The 16,921-nt window shown below is 58.1% G+C and overlaps 1 protein-coding gene across 3 annotated transcripts in view; it reads left to right on the top strand.

Moving 5' to 3' along the window:
• SND1 (staphylococcal nuclease and tudor domain containing 1) overlaps positions 1-11,663 on the top strand; it is a 417,958-nt gene extending 406,295 nt beyond the window's left edge. For all 3 annotated transcript variants that reach the window (XM_007177207.3, XM_057550039.1, XM_007177206.3), the window contains 7 exons: positions 2,579-2,720; positions 6,093-6,216; positions 7,122-7,191; positions 8,218-8,331; positions 9,105-9,308; positions 10,909-10,953; positions 11,061-11,663. In XM_007177207.3, the coding sequence (XP_007177269.2) occupies positions 2,579-2,720; positions 6,093-6,216; positions 7,122-7,191; positions 8,218-8,331; positions 9,105-9,308; positions 10,909-10,953; positions 11,061-11,126 (765 nt within the window). In that variant the 3' untranslated portion in view covers positions 11,127-11,663. The remainder of the gene's footprint in view (positions 1-2,578; positions 2,721-6,092; positions 6,217-7,121; positions 7,192-8,217; positions 8,332-9,104; positions 9,309-10,908; positions 10,954-11,060) is intronic.
• The last annotated feature ends 5,258 nt before the right edge of the window (positions 11,664-16,921 follow it).

Here is a 16,921-nt window from a genome sequence, read left to right as displayed (position 1 = left end):
GGGCTCCCCAGGGAGGAGGGAGGGCCAGGAGCAGGGTGAGGACAGGAGGGGAGACAGCCTCTACTCCTGACCTGGCCCCGGAATGCAAAAGCGATCTGAGCAGGACAGGAAATGGCGTGACAGAGCAGCGTGTAGCAGAGGAGGGAGGGGCTTCCCTTGCCCACTGCCCACTTGTGTCTGTAGCCAGGGCCGTGGAGGGGTCACAGAGAGTGTCTTGCCGATGTGTCTGTCCCCTCCCTGCCCAGGTTCTGCAGGGGCAACAGAAGGCAGTGTGGGCAAAGCAGGCCCTTGTTCTAAGGGTGGGGACCTGGGCGGCCAAGCCCATCCAGTTGACGGACTGCTTCCCACCAGGAAGCCACACTGACCAGCTTGGGAAGGGACCCCGCACGGCTCCAGGACTGAAGGGCCAAGCCCGTCCTCTCTTACAAGTGGAGCTCCTCCATCTGAGGAGGAGCTCTCCCTCTTCTGCCCTTTAGCAACCTCGTGCTTCCCGTGTCTTCTCACCTCAGGAGGCAGCAGTATACACCCCTCTGCTCCCCTCCTGCTGCCCCGGGAGCTGTGGGACCTCGACAGGACTGGCCCGTTGCCGCCTCCTTGTAGGAGAGGGGCCTGAGGGCCAAGCCGAGGCTTTGTTTGCATCATCCGTGACCTCCGGCCCGCTGCCCCCCCTGCACCTGCCGGGGAAGACGCTCCACCTCCTCTCGGAGGAGGAAACCTGATGCTGTCGCCTGAGGCACCTTTACTTGAGGAGTCGTTAGCAGTTTCTGTTCTCACCCTGTCAGTCTGTTCCCAATTCATCCATACGGAAGACGAGCCTCCCTCCGTACAGCGGAGGGAAGCCGGGTGGGGTTAGGATGGGGGCCCACTCAGGAGGCAGTACAGGGGCCCTGTCTCTCCAACCCGCCGTGTGCTGGGAAAGGAGGGAGCAGGATGGGAGAGGGGAGGGCCGCTGACTTGGTCTGGAGCAGGTAGGGGCACCGAGTGCAGACAGATTGGAGGGTGGTGTTGGTGGGAAAAGGGGGCAGAGGACAGACTGCTGGGTCAGGAGGGCCACTGCTGGGGAGGGGGCAGAAGTTTGGGCCCAGGTGATGTCTCTCCCATCCCTCTCCGCCACCCTCTGGCAGCCTCCCCCGGGCTCAGAAAGTCCCTGTTGCTCATTCCAGTTCTCGGGGCCCTTGCCTCTCCTTCTATTGGAAGGACACACACTCGTGCCACATTAAAGGCAGGAGCATGGCCTCTGCGTGTGTGGCCCAAAGTGGTTCAGTAATTCCAGCCTTCCTGCCCTTCAGCTGCTTCCTGATGCCCCCCAGGAGTCCGTGTGTCAGCTGCGTGATCATGTGGTCATACTCTACCACCTCTTGCAAGGGAAGAAAAGGAGACTCAGAGAAGGCATGTGACTTGACAAAAGTCACACAGCAAAGTAAAGGGCAAAATGAAAAGACCAGAGTCCACATCTCCCCACCTACAGCTTTCCCCGTTGCTCAGTGCTGCCTTCTGTGTCCAGAGGCCCAGTCACTGCCAAAATTCCCCTTGAAGAGCTCTAGGGCCAGGCCGCCTGTGTTCAAATCCTGGTTCTGCTACATCTAGCAAGCCTGTGTGCCTCAGTTTCTTCATTTGTAAAAACAGGGGTAATGTTTATACCTTTTCAAACGGTCGTCGTGAGGATTAAAGGAGCTAGTACTTGGATAACGTTTAGTGTGGCACCTAGTAAGCATATAAGGTTTGGGCTAATATTTTATCACCACCCCACTCATTCCTGTGTGTGTGTCTGTGGGACCCCGTGTGTGGTCCAGTCCCCCGGACTCCCCCACCCCCTTTGCACCACTCAGCTGGAGAGCCACCTCCCTCCCCTGCTATGACAGGCCTCACTACTGGGATAATCTCCTGGCCGCAGGATTGGATTTGGCGTGCTGTCACCCCGAATCAGCTTCTGAGCCGCCACAGCCCTGACAGTGCGGGGCTAGGGGAGGAAGGGAGAGGGAAGGGTGGAGGGGAGCGGCCCAGCTTCTGAGCCGGGGTCAGAGCAGCCTGCTGGCGGTGAGAACAGAGGCGTGCTCGCACAGTGGCAGCCCTCGCCTCCGCGGCCCAGGGCTGTCACTTGGAGAGTCTCAGGAGCGCCTGTGGCCCTGTGACAGTGGGAGGGCCTGGAGAGTTCAGAGTGACCCCCGCAGGGTGGTGTGAGGGAGGGAGACGGGGACCCAGCACCACTCCAGCACCGAGGTTCTCACACGCTGGTATGCGTGGGAATGGGAATCGCTGGGGAGACTTTGGTTTTGACTTACTTTCCCTGGGACCCTGAGAGCACATCCTGATTTGGCAGGCTGGGGTGGGACCCAGGCACCTACGTTTTCAGTAAGCTCCCCAGTTGCTTCTGATGCCTGCCAGAGCCGCTGGATGGGAAGTGCTCTCCCCACCCCCGCCCAGAGGTAGGAGGGTTCCAGGGGCTCGTCCTGTGCTGGCATCACCTCCACACTCACTCGCCAGGGCAGTGATTCCCCCTGCCCAGAGCCCCTTTCCTGGCGTCCTTTCTGACTTCACTTCCTAATCTCTTCCTCCCCTGTGCTGACCACACACGCAGGTCTGGGCCCACTATGAGGAGCAGCCCGTGGAGGAGGTGACGCCCGTGCTGGAGGAGAAGGAGCGCTCGGCCAGCTACAAGCCAGTGTTTGTGACTGAGATCACCGACGACCTGCACTTCTACGTGCAGGATGTGGAGACGGGTGAGCACACAGGCGCGGCCCCGGGCTCCGCTGCTTCACGGCTGCTGGCATGATCTGGCCCGCCTCAGGGCCCCTCTGTTCAGTGGGAGGGAGGGACACAGCCCAGGGCTTCCGGGGGCCTCCCCGAATAGCTTGTGGCTGCTGCCCACCTCCGGGCCCCTGCGCCGCACTCAGGGCCCGAGGTCGTTTTATCAGCTGCAAGGGAGCCCCGGAGCGGGCGAGGCTGAGCAGGTCCTCTGCGGACTGGTGAGGTAACCAGCTTTGTCTGGGTGGTGCTCGGAGACTCTTAGGTAATTGTTTTAGTCCCAGACACCCCTGGCAGGGCTGGGCAGGAGGATTTGCAGCCCTCAGAGTGTATCAGGAAGCAACGGACAGATTGTCTCTATGTGGTCAGGAAGCACAAGCCAGCTCTGCTCAGTGCCTCTCCCCGTCAGCGTCCTTGGGAGGGGAGGAGGGGGAGCCTGGGCTTGTCTCTGCTGGGGTTTCTCCTTCTCCAGAGGTTGCCATAGCCCTGAGTGGTAGCCAGTTGCCATGGTAACCGGCGGCACTCTAGGGGAAGTCATCCCCAGAAAAGTCTTTTCTGAAGGACCCTCTCTCTCCATCCTCTTCCTTCCTTCTGCCCTCAAGTGCAGTGTGCTGTGGCCAGGGTCCCCTCGGCAGAGACCTCAGGCTTCTGGAGGAGAGAGGGCAGTAGAGCCGGCTCTCACAGCAGCTGCGCTGGGGCCCCTCCAGCCCAGCTTCCCCCCTTCACTCCCTTCACTCTCTCCATCCTGACCTCCCTCCTCTCATTGCCACCCTCTGCAGGGAAACATTTTAGCTGAGGTCAGAGGAAGAAGCTCTTAGAGCCAGCTCTCGGTCCACAGACGCAGATCCTTACAAGGCGGAGGGGCTGAAGGTGTCGGTGGCACTCGAGGCAGCCCCGTAGGTGGCAGGGTGCGGCTCTGCCCGCCCTCCCCGGCCCCGCCCCCAGGCCCACTCCAGATTGTCAGCAGCCTCGCCTCAGCCGCCTCCCCTCTAATGATATTTCCCAGGCAGGCACCTGCGTTTGTGGCAATGTCATTTCACCGGGAAAAACTGACCACCTCGAGCCCTGGGCTGGCTGTACTTGGGAGGGGAGCAAAGCCAGGGAGGGGCGGAGATGGAAATGATGAGCCTGAAGGATTCGGTTCTCTTGTGGCCAGCTGTAATCCTGGTGAGAGGGGGCCCAGCCATTGCCTTGGGACTGAAGCCGAGAGGGGGCCTCCAGGCTGGGTGGTGGCCCAGGTAGGAAGGAGAGCTATTCCTAAGCACGGGAGCCAGCGAGAATGGCCCTTGGGGAGCTCGGGGAAAGGGAACTCAAAGAAGACCCTGCCCAGGGTACCCCGGCTCCCAGGCAGGCTCCACCTGGCCTCTGGGTCCTGCTGGGTAGGACCTGCCTTGAGTAAGAACAGGCCCGGAGTCTCCAGGAGACAGAGCTTGAGGGTTCAAGGCCTTTGCCCACATACTGTCTGTGATCTCAGAGGCTTCCTGTGCCAGCTCTGTACCCCGCCTGGCTGTCTCTGACTGCTCTCGGAAGCCAGGACGCTGCACTGAGTGGTAGCCAAGGCAGATAATAGGGAGAGAAAGAGAACTTGGGGGGAACTGTGTATTGTTGGAAGATTGGAGTAGCGAGTGAGGTGCTGTGTGGCATGCCACCTGGATAGCTGTAGGCTCCAGAGAAAACCCTGCCTTCCATCAGATCCGTGAAAACGAACCTCAGCGTACCCAGCCTCCCTCTCCTGAAACCTTTTACCCCTCTTGGAGGCAGGGACATCCTCTGGCCCTGTTTCCCTTCTCTTAATTAAAGCCTGCCTTCGGGAAGGATCTGGTGAAATGATGAACACATTGCCATTGGCTCTAAATGACCAACCGGGCTCTGTGTAAGGGCTTCCCAGAGGGCTTTGCCTGTTCGCAGAACTGTTGCCTTGGAGCATAATAATAATAATAATAATAAAAATAGACCAAGTATAGCAGGACCTTGTCTGTGTAGAGGTAGCTTCTTAGTCCCTGAAATTTTACTGTCTGGGCAAGGAACGCAGGCGCAGGAGAACGGAGGGTTTATTGCCGGGCGGGGGGAGGGCAGCGCCTTCCGAAAAGTCCCTGAAACCGTCCTGTGAACACCGGCATGGGGGCCCGAGAGTGTGGACAGGGCACGCGCCTGCGGGCCCCTCTTCAGCACTGCAGTCATCAAGCACCCTGCACAGCCGGGGCTCTACTGGGTCACTTGAGAGTAAGCAGAACCGAGTGAGCTATGGTCTGTGCCGCGAAGGCGCTCCCGGCGTAGTGGCAGAAACATAAACCAGACAGGGAATGGATAAGGCCCACTGTGACAAGCGTACCAACGGCCGTCATGTGTCAGGCCCCTGTAACAGAGTGGCCGGGGGCCCTGAGGATGGGGGCGAGTCCTTCACCACCACCAGCCGCCCTCGCCTCAGAGAGCGAAGGGGGAGCAAAGGGCCTGCTGAGAGCTTGAGTCCGGCCCAGAGGGACGCAGAGGAGAAGCCACTGGGGGCTGATGCTCAGCAGAGTAGGGGTGAGGGGCTGTGGCAGGAAGGAGCCAGGGGAGGGCACTGAGAAGACCTCGGGGGCTGCCACACCCAGTGAAGACCAGACCAGCAGCAGGGACCGACGACCCAGGGGCAGTGGTTCGGGAAAGACAAGGCAGGGAAGGGGTCTCCCTCCCCGCAAACGAGGAGGGCAGTGAGTTGGCGTGGGAGGGTGGGACCCCCGCCTGGCAGCACTTGGAGGTTCAGTTCAGCATGTGTCTCATGGGGTGCGTCAGGTCAGAGTGTCCACGTTTGAATAGACTGAGACCGGGCCCTGCTGCCAGAATTGTTCCCCACCTTGCACGGTGCAGATTCTGAGGCCCTTTCCTTGTCCAGGGTCATATGGGGCCCATCCTTCAGCTCCACTTTTGCCCCCAGGAGATGTTGCAGAGAGTGGCTGCTGTCCGTCACCGCCTCTGTGGCCCAGGCCGGGGCCCGCCCTGGTAGGACTGGAGAAGGCTGGTTGGCCTTGGCCTTGCTTAGTGTCCACTCATTTTCTCTACCTCCTAAACCAAGGCCCAGGAACATTCCCTAGGGCGTCTCTGGCCATGGCCAGTAGATTGGAGAGCCGAGACTGGAAGACTGGGTGCCTCTAAGGCCTGAAGTGTCAGCAAGATACTGTGAAACCTCCTCGACCAGGGACCAAAGAGGACTTCCCTGTGGGACGGGGGCAAGCCAGTGCCGTGGGCACCCTACAGCATTCCACATCCTGCCCACTCCCCAGGCTCATCTGCCTCCGCAGCCCCATCTAGAGATGATACTCCAAGGCACATGGCACCCAGGTCTCACTCCCTGTTCCTCCCCACAGGCACCCAGTTGGAGAAGCTGATGGAGAACATGCGCAATGATATCGCCAGCCACCCTCCCGTCGAGGGCTCCTATGCCCCCCGCCGGGGCGAATTCTGCATTGCCAAATTTGTAGACGGAGAATGGTAGGCCACCTGGACCCGAGCAAGGGAAAGAGTCTAAAGTAGGAGCAGCAGCAGTTCTGTCCCCAGGGTGCAGGCCTGCAGAGCCACTAGCCAGGCTTCAGGCATTTGCCGTAGTGGCCGGCTTCCCACTGGGTGCTTGTTCTTGGCCTTGGCCGGCTCTCCGGAGTGGCCCTCTTTGTTGCCCACAGCCCATTTGCAGCCTGCGCTTTAACCCGTGGTTTTTCTGCAGTCAGCCTCTGGCGTAAACAAGTGTCCCTCCTTCTCTCTCCTGGGCTACTCCTTTGGGGGAGCCCTGGCTGGCTGGAGCTCTCCAACACCCCCGTCACCCCACGCAGGAAAAGTGACGTCAGGGCGGGGGTAGGGGGTGGGGTGAGGGTGGAGGCTGGTGCTCAGTGAGCCCGGACCAGCCGCCACCCTCCACCGCAGCTGTCTGGGGCGTGAGCCGCAGCGCTCGCAGGCTGCAAGAAGGTCACTTATGTCGGATCTACCAAGCGTAGGGCCCGTGGCCTTCCCAGGGTGACGAAGTGTTGTGGATGGGTTCCCTGCTGTGGCCTCCCAGGCAGATCTGCCGGCTAATTACAGCTGCTGTCTAGTGCGCTGGGTTTAAACAGCAGACATCAATCTAGTCATTAGTCTTGTTGCTTTTATGCCCCAAGGACACGTTCATCCGCTCCACACGCTCCCCTCCCGCCCTCTGCTCCCAGCTATGCTCTGACTCCATTAAATGGTGGCCACAGCACCCTGGGCTGTGCAGTCCGAGAACTGCCCTTTGTGACACCCATGGGTGTTCTCTCTGAACCCTGGGCGGGGAAATGCTGTAGCCCCTGCCCTACCATCGCTGACGCTCCAGGGAGACCGGCCTCCTCAGGGCTGTCCCTTGAGTTCTGCCCGTGATGCCATTGCAGGTACCGCGCCCGAGTGGAGAAAGTCGAGTCTCCTGCCAAAGTACACGTCTTCTACATCGACTACGGCAACGTGAGTGCGGGGGCCAGGAGGTGGACGAGTACGCAAGGGAGGGGCCCTGAGTGCCGCCAGGGACCCTTCAACACAGTAGGCCCCTAGGTCAAGTCCATCTGCCCTCTCCAAGGTCCCTCTGAGCTTTAGACTCCCTCCCTCCCTCCCTGACGGAATGGTGAGCGTGTGGGCCTCTCTACTGTTCCTCTAACAGGCCTGTGACCCCTGAGTGACTGGGCAAAACTGGCATCTCTGGTCCGAGGCCTGTGAGCACTGACTGGTCCTCTGTCCAGGCCCCAGCCACGGCCCCGGTTCCTCTTCTGCCCAACGTCTCTGAAGAGTGGGTCCCTGAAGGCCCCTGGTCCACACGCTCAACTGGGTCCTTGTGTGCTGATCCCCAGCACATCCCAAACCCAGGCTTGCTGGGAAGGGGCTGGTACCCCTGGGAGAAATGCCCCTTGGGCTGGGCCTGGGAGTCTCCCAGCAGTAAGCAGGAGAGAACGCTGTCGTTCAGAGCCGTGCCGCTCCTGAGGACTGGTGTGGAAGGGCCGTTAATAGAAAGCCCAGAGCTGGGCCACGCTCGCAACTTACCACCCGGGAATACACAGAGAAAGGGGTCTTGCCAGGCTGGGGTTGCCCCACGCACCTGAGCCAGAACCACTAGCAGGCGGGGGGCTGCCTGGACCCTCGTCTTGAAGCGCTCCTCCAGCCAGGGCCCCCCCAGCCTGCGGAAAGGGCTCAGGGAGCCCATGTCACAGAGGGAAGGTATTGGGGAAGAGTGGAGACAGTGATCAGAGTTGAGCTGCCAGGTTGGGTACGCAGCAGGAGCCACCAGGTGTGCCACCACCGGGCCCGGCTTCCCACCTCCCAGGCTTCGCTGACTGGGCGAGTCCGTGCACGTGGCTACTCGGAAACGAGCCCTGGGGGGTGGGGTGGGGGCTGGAGGCGCTGAGTTAGAATCCCTAGGGGCCTGGCCGTGCGAGTTGTCCCCTGAGAGCAAGGGAGCTCCGAGTGTGTGATGCTGTTGGCCTGGTGTGTCCTCTGCAGAGAGAGATCCTGCCGTCCTCCCGCCTGGGCACCCTGCCACCTGCCTTCAGCACTCGCGTGCTGCCAGCTCAAGCCACGGAGTATGCCTTCGCCTTCATCCAGGTGCCCCAAGATGTGAGTCTCCACGCCTTCCATCCTCTCAGCGGGACCGTCCCATGACACTCAGACACTGCTGCAGTCCCAGCACGTATCTGCACGAAGGAAACCCAGCCCCGTCCCGGATCCCACCCCTCCCTCACCCTGGCCCCCTCTCACGGGGCTGAGCCCCCGGCGCGGCCCTGGTTAGTGGCCACTGTCTCTAGCCTCTTGGGCTCTCGGCTGCAGTGGTCTTCCAGCACGCCTTCCAGGCTCAGACGATGCCGCCAGCAGTAACTGCCCCCAAACAGCTCTGACTGTGTCACACCTCTGCTGAAAATCCTCCACTGGGGTCCCACTGGCTGATGGGAGGAGTAGAAACAACGATGATGGTCTGTTAGTCACGGGAGAGAGGGGCGTGGCCAAGGAGGTTGAGGGAAGGTGGCATCAGAGCCTCTGAGCTGGCTCTTGAGAAACAGGGGGCCTGGTGGGCCAGGGCACCTTGGGCGAAGACTGGTCCAGCAATGGCAGCCGGGTGTCGGGGGCCCTGCGGGCAGCAGCAGGAGATGTCAGGCCCTGTCTGCCCGGGCAGGGAGGTTATTCTTCGTGTTGTAGGCGGGAGGGGCTGTGGGTAAGGGGGCCCTTCATGTCCAGAGCCTGTTTCCTCCCTCGCTGGGGTCTAAGCGGGGAGCGAGGTGATGCCGGCACGTGCTGTGCAAACTCCCTTGAAGTCCGTGAACAGGACCTGGGGCCCTCACGGCTCGTGGCTGGCGCTCGCCTCTCACGCCGACCGGGGGGTGTCCCTGCTGCAGGAGGATGCTCGAACAGACGCCGTGGACAGCGTGGTGCGGGACATCCAGAACACGCAGTGCCTGCTCAACGTGGAGCACCTGAGCGCCGGCTGTCCCCACGTCACCTTGCAGTTTGCCGACTCCAAGGGGGACGTGGGGCTGGGCTTGGTGAAGGAGGGATTGGTCATGGTGGAGGTGCGCAAGGAGAAACAGTTCCAGAAGGTGGTACGTGCTGCGGATGCGGGGTGTCCCTCGCGCCTCCCACCGCCGTCACGGGGGGACTGGGAGGGGACTGCGCCGGGAGCCAGAGAGGGAGCAGGGAACCCACCGTCTTGCTGCTCCTGTTGGGGAAAGATAATGGATTTGGGTTTGTTGGGGTTTAAAATTTAAAAAGCTAATTACATCCCAAATTAATTGACTGCCGGTTTGGCTGAAAACACAGCTGCAAACTGGAGCGGAAAGTTTGCCTTTGCCCGTACCCCCGGTGACAGGCTAGGAAGCTCTGCCAGGGGTGGCATGGCGAAGGTCACAGCCTGTTGTGCTGTCTCTCCCGTCCTCACTTGCTCCTCTCCCAGTCCATAACCAGCTCCCAGCACTCAGCGCCACTCTGCCACGACACCCCTCCAGCCTGTTTGGAGAGGCGCAGGGCTTAGAGCTGGGCCTGAGCCCCGCCTCCCTCGTTCATGAGACATCTGGCCCTAGAGCTCAGCCTTTGGAAGCCTGAGTCTCCCACTGATGATGTGAGGAGAGCACAGCCGGCCCGGCTGCTCGGTAGGGTGGACCACGAGGATCGGGGGCCGACACCTGGGAAACCTCCTTGCGCTGCTCATTTGTTGATCACGAGGCCCAGGCCTCCCGCTCAGCCCCGTTCCCATCCCAGTTTCCCCCAGCCTCTCCCCACGACACGCCAGCCTCGAGGGACGGGCCAGGCCGGTGGGAAGCTCGTGCCCTTCTGCAGCGCCCAGCTCCCCCGCACTCCTGAGTGGAGGGACACGAGCGGCAGGGTTGAAACCAGTGTTCTTCTCTCTCCACTGTGCCCTTGCTTCCCCTTCTCCCCCGTCTTTTGCCTTTCCTCTCTCCCCACATAATGATTGGTGGTTTGTGGATCCATGGCTCTGGTTATGCAAGTTGATTAACTCATTTGGAACAAGACCTCAGTGTGAGTCACTTCTGTGCCTCATCTGGACAGGAGGGGCCTGACCCCTAGTCTTCCCCCCAGTTTCCCAGATCACTCCTAGGAGTTAGCTTAAGTTTCCCTGTAAAACTGGAGCTCTTAGTGTCCGCCATATGAAGCTACCCATAAAGTCTCTGGTGTCTAGAAACACCTAATGTGTTCATTCATTCACCTACTTATTCTTTCAGTAAATGTTTACTGAGGACCTACAAATCTCAGTGAACAAGAGACAACGTTCCATGGAGCTTACATTCAAGCATGAGGAGACAAAGAAGAAAATAAATATAATAAGTCAACAAAATTAAATGTTAGACGATAAGTGCAATGGAAAAAGGGAAAGTAGAAGTAAAGAAAGGGACTCAGGAGTATGTCGGAGGGAGAGGTGGTGATTTTAAACGGGGCCATTTGAGGCCTCGTTAAGCAGGTGATCCTCGACCAGAGACGTGAAGGGGCAGGATAGGTAGTCAGGTAGACAGGAGCGGGAAGCGTGTTTCAGGCGGGTCAAGCAGCCAGCATGGAGCGTCGAGAAACAGCTAGGAGACTGTGACCCTGCACTTGGATTTTACTTGGAGGGAGCTGGGGACCCGTTGAGCAGGGGAGTGACGTGACCTGGGCCTCACCCTGACCATCCCTTTGTTCTCGTCCCGCCAGATCACAGAATACCTGAACGCCCAGGAGTCAGCCAAGAGCGCCAGGGTGAGTTTTTGCCTCAGGAGCCCCAGAGGGTGCTGAGAGAGGGGCTTGGCCGTTTGGGTCCCAGCAGGTCCCGCCTCCCTGAAGAGCCATTTTCTGTTTTCTCGCAGCTGAACCTGTGGCGCTACGGAGACTTCCGAGCCGATGACGCAGATGAGTTTGGCTACAGCCGCTAAGGAGGGAATCGGGTCTGGCCCCCAGCACCGCTCACGCCAGTACCTCTTCCTCTGCCGGGTGGGGGTTTTCAGCTCCAGACCTCAAATCGGGGGCATAGATTGGGTCCAGCTTTGCTTCAGTGTATGGGAATGTCTTGTAGGGTGGCATCTGGGCTGGGGACGGGGGGTGGGGGGAGCCCAAGGCTTTCAGGGGACAGGCCGCTGTCTTCTGCGAGCACAGGCACTGCCATCCGCTGTCCCAGCTGATTTTGTTTCTCTTTGGGGGTTTGTTTTTTAAAAATTGTCCTCAGATCAGGAAGAAACATGAAAGACTTTGTCCTATGGAGGGCATGATCCTGGCACCCAAGGCCAGCTGGCACCCCTCTTCTATCCCAGACTCCCCTGTTCCCCAGCTCTCTGTCCAGCTGTTGATTATGTGGTTTCTCTGATACGTCCATTCTCAAATGCCAGCGTGTCCACGTCTGCCCCTTTGCCAGCCCTCCCCATTTCTGTATTTAAAGCTTTTGAGGCCCAATAAAATAGTACATGCTGTCTGCAGCCCTTATTGGTCATGGTGGAGGCCAGAGCCCAGGGTTTCGGCAGCCCCAGCCAGGAGGAGACCTGGGCGCTTGAATGACCCCCAAGGTCTAATCCATATGCCTGGCCACACCCCCTAGAAACATAGCCAGTCATGGGAAGCAGGGCAGGCCTTCAGAGCTCCAAGCAACTCCTGGGGCTTGGTGGGCATACCTGGCACCATGGCCATCATGCAGAAGGCTGGCGATCTTCTCTTCTGACTCATCTGCACATGGCTGCCCTCAAGAACCTTAGCAGCTCGGCAAGCAGTGCCCAGGACACTCCCTGCAGGAAAGGCCAGGCTCGGTCCTGCCAGGCCCAGGCGGGAGGTTGCTGGGCCTGTCCTTTGGCAGGACCCACCAGAGCCCCAACAAGGGGCCAGAAGGGACTTGCCGAGGGAGATGAGGTGATTTCCCTCTTCCTGCTGTAACAGAAGGAAAGGCTGATGCCAGATAGGCTGGCACAGCGTGTGTTAAGGTCAGTGGCCCCTGGTCCCTGCCCAGCTCCCTCCACTGTGTGTCCACTGGAGAAGGGAGCTGGAGGATGGGGGCTCCGAGAGGGGTCTGGGCAGCAGGCCGAGGAGAGCTCGTCTCCCCAGGTGAGCTCTGGCTCTGTTTGACTTGACGAGGTGTCCCCCAAGTCCTCCAGGTGGAGCTGGCCACGGAGCTCAGAAACCCCAGGCTACTCCTAGCCCCCGAAGGGGGGGCGCTGAGAGCGGCCACCGTGGTGTGTGCAGTGAGGGGCCTGCGTGCTTCTCGGGGCACGAAAGCAGGTGTACGCGTGTTGGGGGCTCACCACTCCAGCAGCTGCAGTGTCTAGGGGACCTGCCTGTTCTCCCAAACCCCAGGGCCCCACCCTGTGGCTCTGACCTTCCCAGGCACATACTCTGGTGTCACACGGTGGCCCGTCTTCTTGGCAGCCCCACTTTTCCCCCCACATTCTGATCTGGGGTGATGCTCCAAGCTGCCATGTAAGATTGGTCCTTTGGTCAAGTCTTTGGGGAAAGTCAGTGGAGGTGATGGGGCCTGGCTGGCCAGCTCTCATTCCTAAACGAGGTCCTGGGCCCCAGAAAATTCTGGCTTCTGGCAGTTTTGCCCCACACCCACTCATTCAGGCCCAGGGGTCACGTGGGGTTCTATCCAGGACTCCTGTCTTCCTGTACTCCTGTCTTCCTATACTCCTATACTCCTGAAGCAGAGCAGGCCTTCAGAGCTCCAAGCAACTCCTGGGGCCTGGTGGGCATACCTGGCACCATGGCCATCATGCAGAACGCTGGGCATCTTCTCTTTTGACTCATCTGCACATGGCTCCCCTCAGGAACCTCTGGGTTGGTCAGAACGAGTGTTTATGCTCCTCGAATCAGAACCTCTTTATGGTCCAGTAAACTGTTTTCCATGATCCGTACAGCCCCTATGGGGCCCGAGAAGTCCGCAGGAATGGGTGTGAGTCTCTCCATCTGTCTCCACTCCCGGAGAAGCTGTTCTGCCCCCGCAGGCAGGCTCACTCCCACCATGATCTCTCATTTTATTTTTCTCCATCGTGGAGGCTGGTCATGGAAAAGAAAATGCCCATTTCACCCATTTCTCTACCTCCTGGTAGGGCCCAGAGGTAGGTCGGTGTGTATTCACTTGAACGCAATTGGCAGAGGGGCGAGATGCCAGCTCACTTTTCTAAAAGGGTCTGAAGTCATCTCACTGTCTTAACAGTTGCCTTGGTTACATCTGTGCCCAAGGATAAACCCTTCATGGTTCTCCAATTGAAATGATGCCTGAACCTTCCCACTTCTTACTTTCTTTCTCCAAGGCTGGTTTAGACGAAGGTCAGAATATTCACCAGGCCAGAAGGCCCTGCTGCTGCTGGTTTTGGCCCCAGCTCAGTGTTCCTCTGTTTGCCACATCGGTTGAGTTCCTGAGGTCTGTCCTGGGCAGGGCTGGGACTAGGATGAGGCGAGCCAGGCGCCTAGGGTGCAGAATTTAAGGAGGCACTCAAGAGTGTGCAGGTGCGTTGGCATATTTTCTTTTCATCCCCAGTTGAGGCCAGTCAGCATCAGCACTTGCACAAGTAGCATCAGTACTTGCACAAGTAGCACCAAGAAAAAAAAAACCTCCCCAAAGGTCCTTCTCCCGCTAGAGCTGCAAAACATGGCTCTTGGTGTCAGGATCATAAGCTCTGCCTTCCCATCCACCTTTCCAGTTGAACAACAGAATCTTTTGAGCACCTGTCATTCATCCATCCATCCACCAAACACGGATTAAGACCCAGCAGCACCGGCACAGCGATGGGTCTAGTGAGTGCCAAGATGACCTCCACAGGCTCTCGGGGGCGTGGCAGTCTAGGTGCGGAGGAGGAACCAGATGCTGAAACACCCGTAACAAGCCACAGCAGTGGCAGCGCACGAGGACGAGGGACTGAGGCCCTCGCCTGGTGGCTGGGGAGGCATCACAGAGGAGGAGGACTGAGTTGGGCTAATGGATGGCAGGAGAGCAGCACTGCTAATCTGGGCAGGCTCTGGAAGTTTCCCAGTCTCTGAGGGCTGGTGCTGCAGACTCTAGGGTTTAGACTAGCCACTAGGGAGAAGCACTGATGCCTGAGACCTCTCCCCAGTGACTCATCTCCCTCCTCCCGGCCAGTGGGCAGGACCAGTAGGGAAGGCAGGCGGTGGAGGGAAGGGCTCGCACGGCTGCCTCCACTTTATTTATTGGTTTGATTATTTCTCCGTCCCAGGGAGAGAGTCAGTGGACCCCTTTTCTTGCTTTAGCCCATGTTGGGAAGCAGGGAGGGGCTGGAGAACTGGTGCCTCAAGAGTGGTTATTGATGTCCTAATTACAAGAGGATGCTAATTTAATTTGAACCTAATTACAGTGCACTACCCCGGGTGGCATGTGTTTTAATAATTAACGCCCTTCAGTTGCGTAGGAGTGTAATAATATTTACAGTGGGTTGGCCAGCAGCCTGGGGAGGCGGGCCGGGGGCCCATACGCCACCCTCCCCCCGGACAGCTTGGCTGCTAGCAGGTGGGGAAGGTGGCACATGAGTCTTGGTTGGTTAGTATCTCGTCAGCCCTCCCAGGGAACATGCGTGGGCCTCATTTCCAGCCACTTCCTTGACCCAGCAGGCCGCTCCGCTCTATGGGGCTGGAAGTCTGAGATACGTCGCAGCCTGCCCCTCCCCTGCCCCTCACTGCGCCACCTCTGCCTGCCCGGGCCCATCCTAGGGAGGGGATTGTTCAGGGGGAAGGAAGGAGAGCTGCTTGGTTTCTCTTCTCTTTTTATCGGTAACACTTGTAAGGAAATACACATTCAGAAAGGTGCACAGATTGTAACTGTGCAGCTCAGGTTTTCACAAAGTGAACATAGCCGTGTAAACACACAAATCAAAACCCAGAACAGCACCAGCCTGTCATAAGCTTGCCCCTCAGTCACTGTCACCCACAAAGGCAACTCCTGTTTTATCCCAGTGGATGAATTTCACCTGTTTTGTTGCATTTTTGGTTTTGTTTTTTGGTTTTGCCTGGATTTGAATTTTACATAAGTGAAGTCGTGCAGTACGTATCCTTACGTGCCTGCCTTCTCTCGCTCAGCTTGTCTGGGAGGTTCATCCTGTTTACATCAGCCTTAGTGTGTGCATTCTCATTTCTGTGTGCTCCGCTGTCTGAAGATACTACTCTTTGGTGGTTGTAAAGAACTAAGATGCTCAGCAATCTGCCAGAGCTATGCCAGTCCCTAAAGGGGAAATCTGCTCATCCTAATTATACAGCTGGGGGACCCGAGGTGACACGTTATGAGAAGGGGTAGCAAGATGACAGGGCAAGGCAGTTCCACCCACCACAAACCCAGAACAGTGTGGCTGCCAGCGTGCCTCCCATGCCCGGCCTTTCAGAGCTCTCAGCGGTGGGGAAAGGGTCTATTAGCAAGTTCTAGAAGCCAAGCAGAAAAACCAGGGGTTTAAGAGATGGTCAGAGGGAACTTCAGTGTCTCTACCCAGACGTCTCGCTAAGCCAGTGCTTCTCTAAGTGTGGCTGGCAGACCAGCTACCTCAGAATCACCTGGGGTGCTTGTTAAAATGCAGCTTCCAAGAATAGTGCCAGGACTATATTGGGAATGGGGGTGGGGTGAGTGAGCTCAAGCCTCATCTATCATCACAGGAAGACAATGGGTAATGTTTGAAGTTGATAAAACAAGAACTGGCCTATTTAGCAATAAGATGGTAACCACCAAAAGATCTAAAATAGATGATTAAAAGCGGTTGCCTGTAGGTAGCACAACTGGGGGTGGGGAGTGTATCTTCTTATAAATCCCTGTGTACTGTTTTTTCACCACAGACAAAAATTTCTCATTATCTTTTTTTAATTCACTCTCAGGTAAATATACATGTATCACTTCCCACTCCAAAACCTCAGTTCCTGTGGGCCAGGGTCTGGGAGTCTGCACTTTTGACAAGCTTCCTAGGTGATTCTGATGACTTCTCAAGTTCAAGAATTGGCTATCACTGTCCAAAGTCATTTTGCACCATGAGGAAGGAGACACAGTAACTCACCCAAGGTCACCCAGTTTATTAATGGCAAGCCCAGAAATAGAAAACAGGTCCCCAGGCCTGTGATTTTTCTCTACATCATTGGCATTCACCTTGGTGGGTGCCCGACTCAGTGGGCCTGGCCATCAGAGACCCGGAGGCGAGCTGGGGACCTGGCTCAGTTGAGGGAGGCCAGGGGACCCCTCCTGCCACGGGCCCAGAGCACTTGTAACTGCAGCGGGCTTACAACACCCACGGTTTGTGCAAAGCCGCTGCTCGTGCTGCCCTGCCAGCAGCAGTGTCTGAGGTGTTTTCTCAGGAGGGGAGCCACCCAGAGCCCCCTGAACATTCAGGCCTTTAGCATCTACTGAGCGCCTGCCAGTTGCAGGCACTGTTCTGAGGGCTGGGATACAAAGAGGACTAAGCCCTAGCCTCATGGGGCTTACAGTCTATGAGGACAGTAGGTACTGGTGATAGAGAAACCTAGTTAACTGATGGAAGTAGAGGTCTATACAGACGCTGTGGTGGTCGCTTGTCAAGTTGACAGAGTGCACGCCCTGTACGCTAGCAGTTCCTGCCTGGTCTGTGGCCGAGGGCCGTCTGCGCCGTAAGAACCCGCACCAGGAGTCACGTGCAAGAGCGGTCATTGCAGTTTTGTTCCTACTTCAAATCACTGGCACAACAGACACCACAAGCATATCCGCCCAATGAAAATGAATGAATTGTGG

This window comes from Balaenoptera acutorostrata, chromosome 7 (assembly GCF_949987535.1).
Source record: "Balaenoptera acutorostrata chromosome 7, mBalAcu1.1, whole genome shotgun sequence".
NCBI lineage: Eukaryota > Metazoa > Chordata > Mammalia > Artiodactyla > Balaenopteridae > Balaenoptera > Balaenoptera acutorostrata.
The sequence above is the reverse complement of the archived record's forward strand: the minus strand, read 5'-3'. Positions and strand labels throughout refer to the sequence as shown.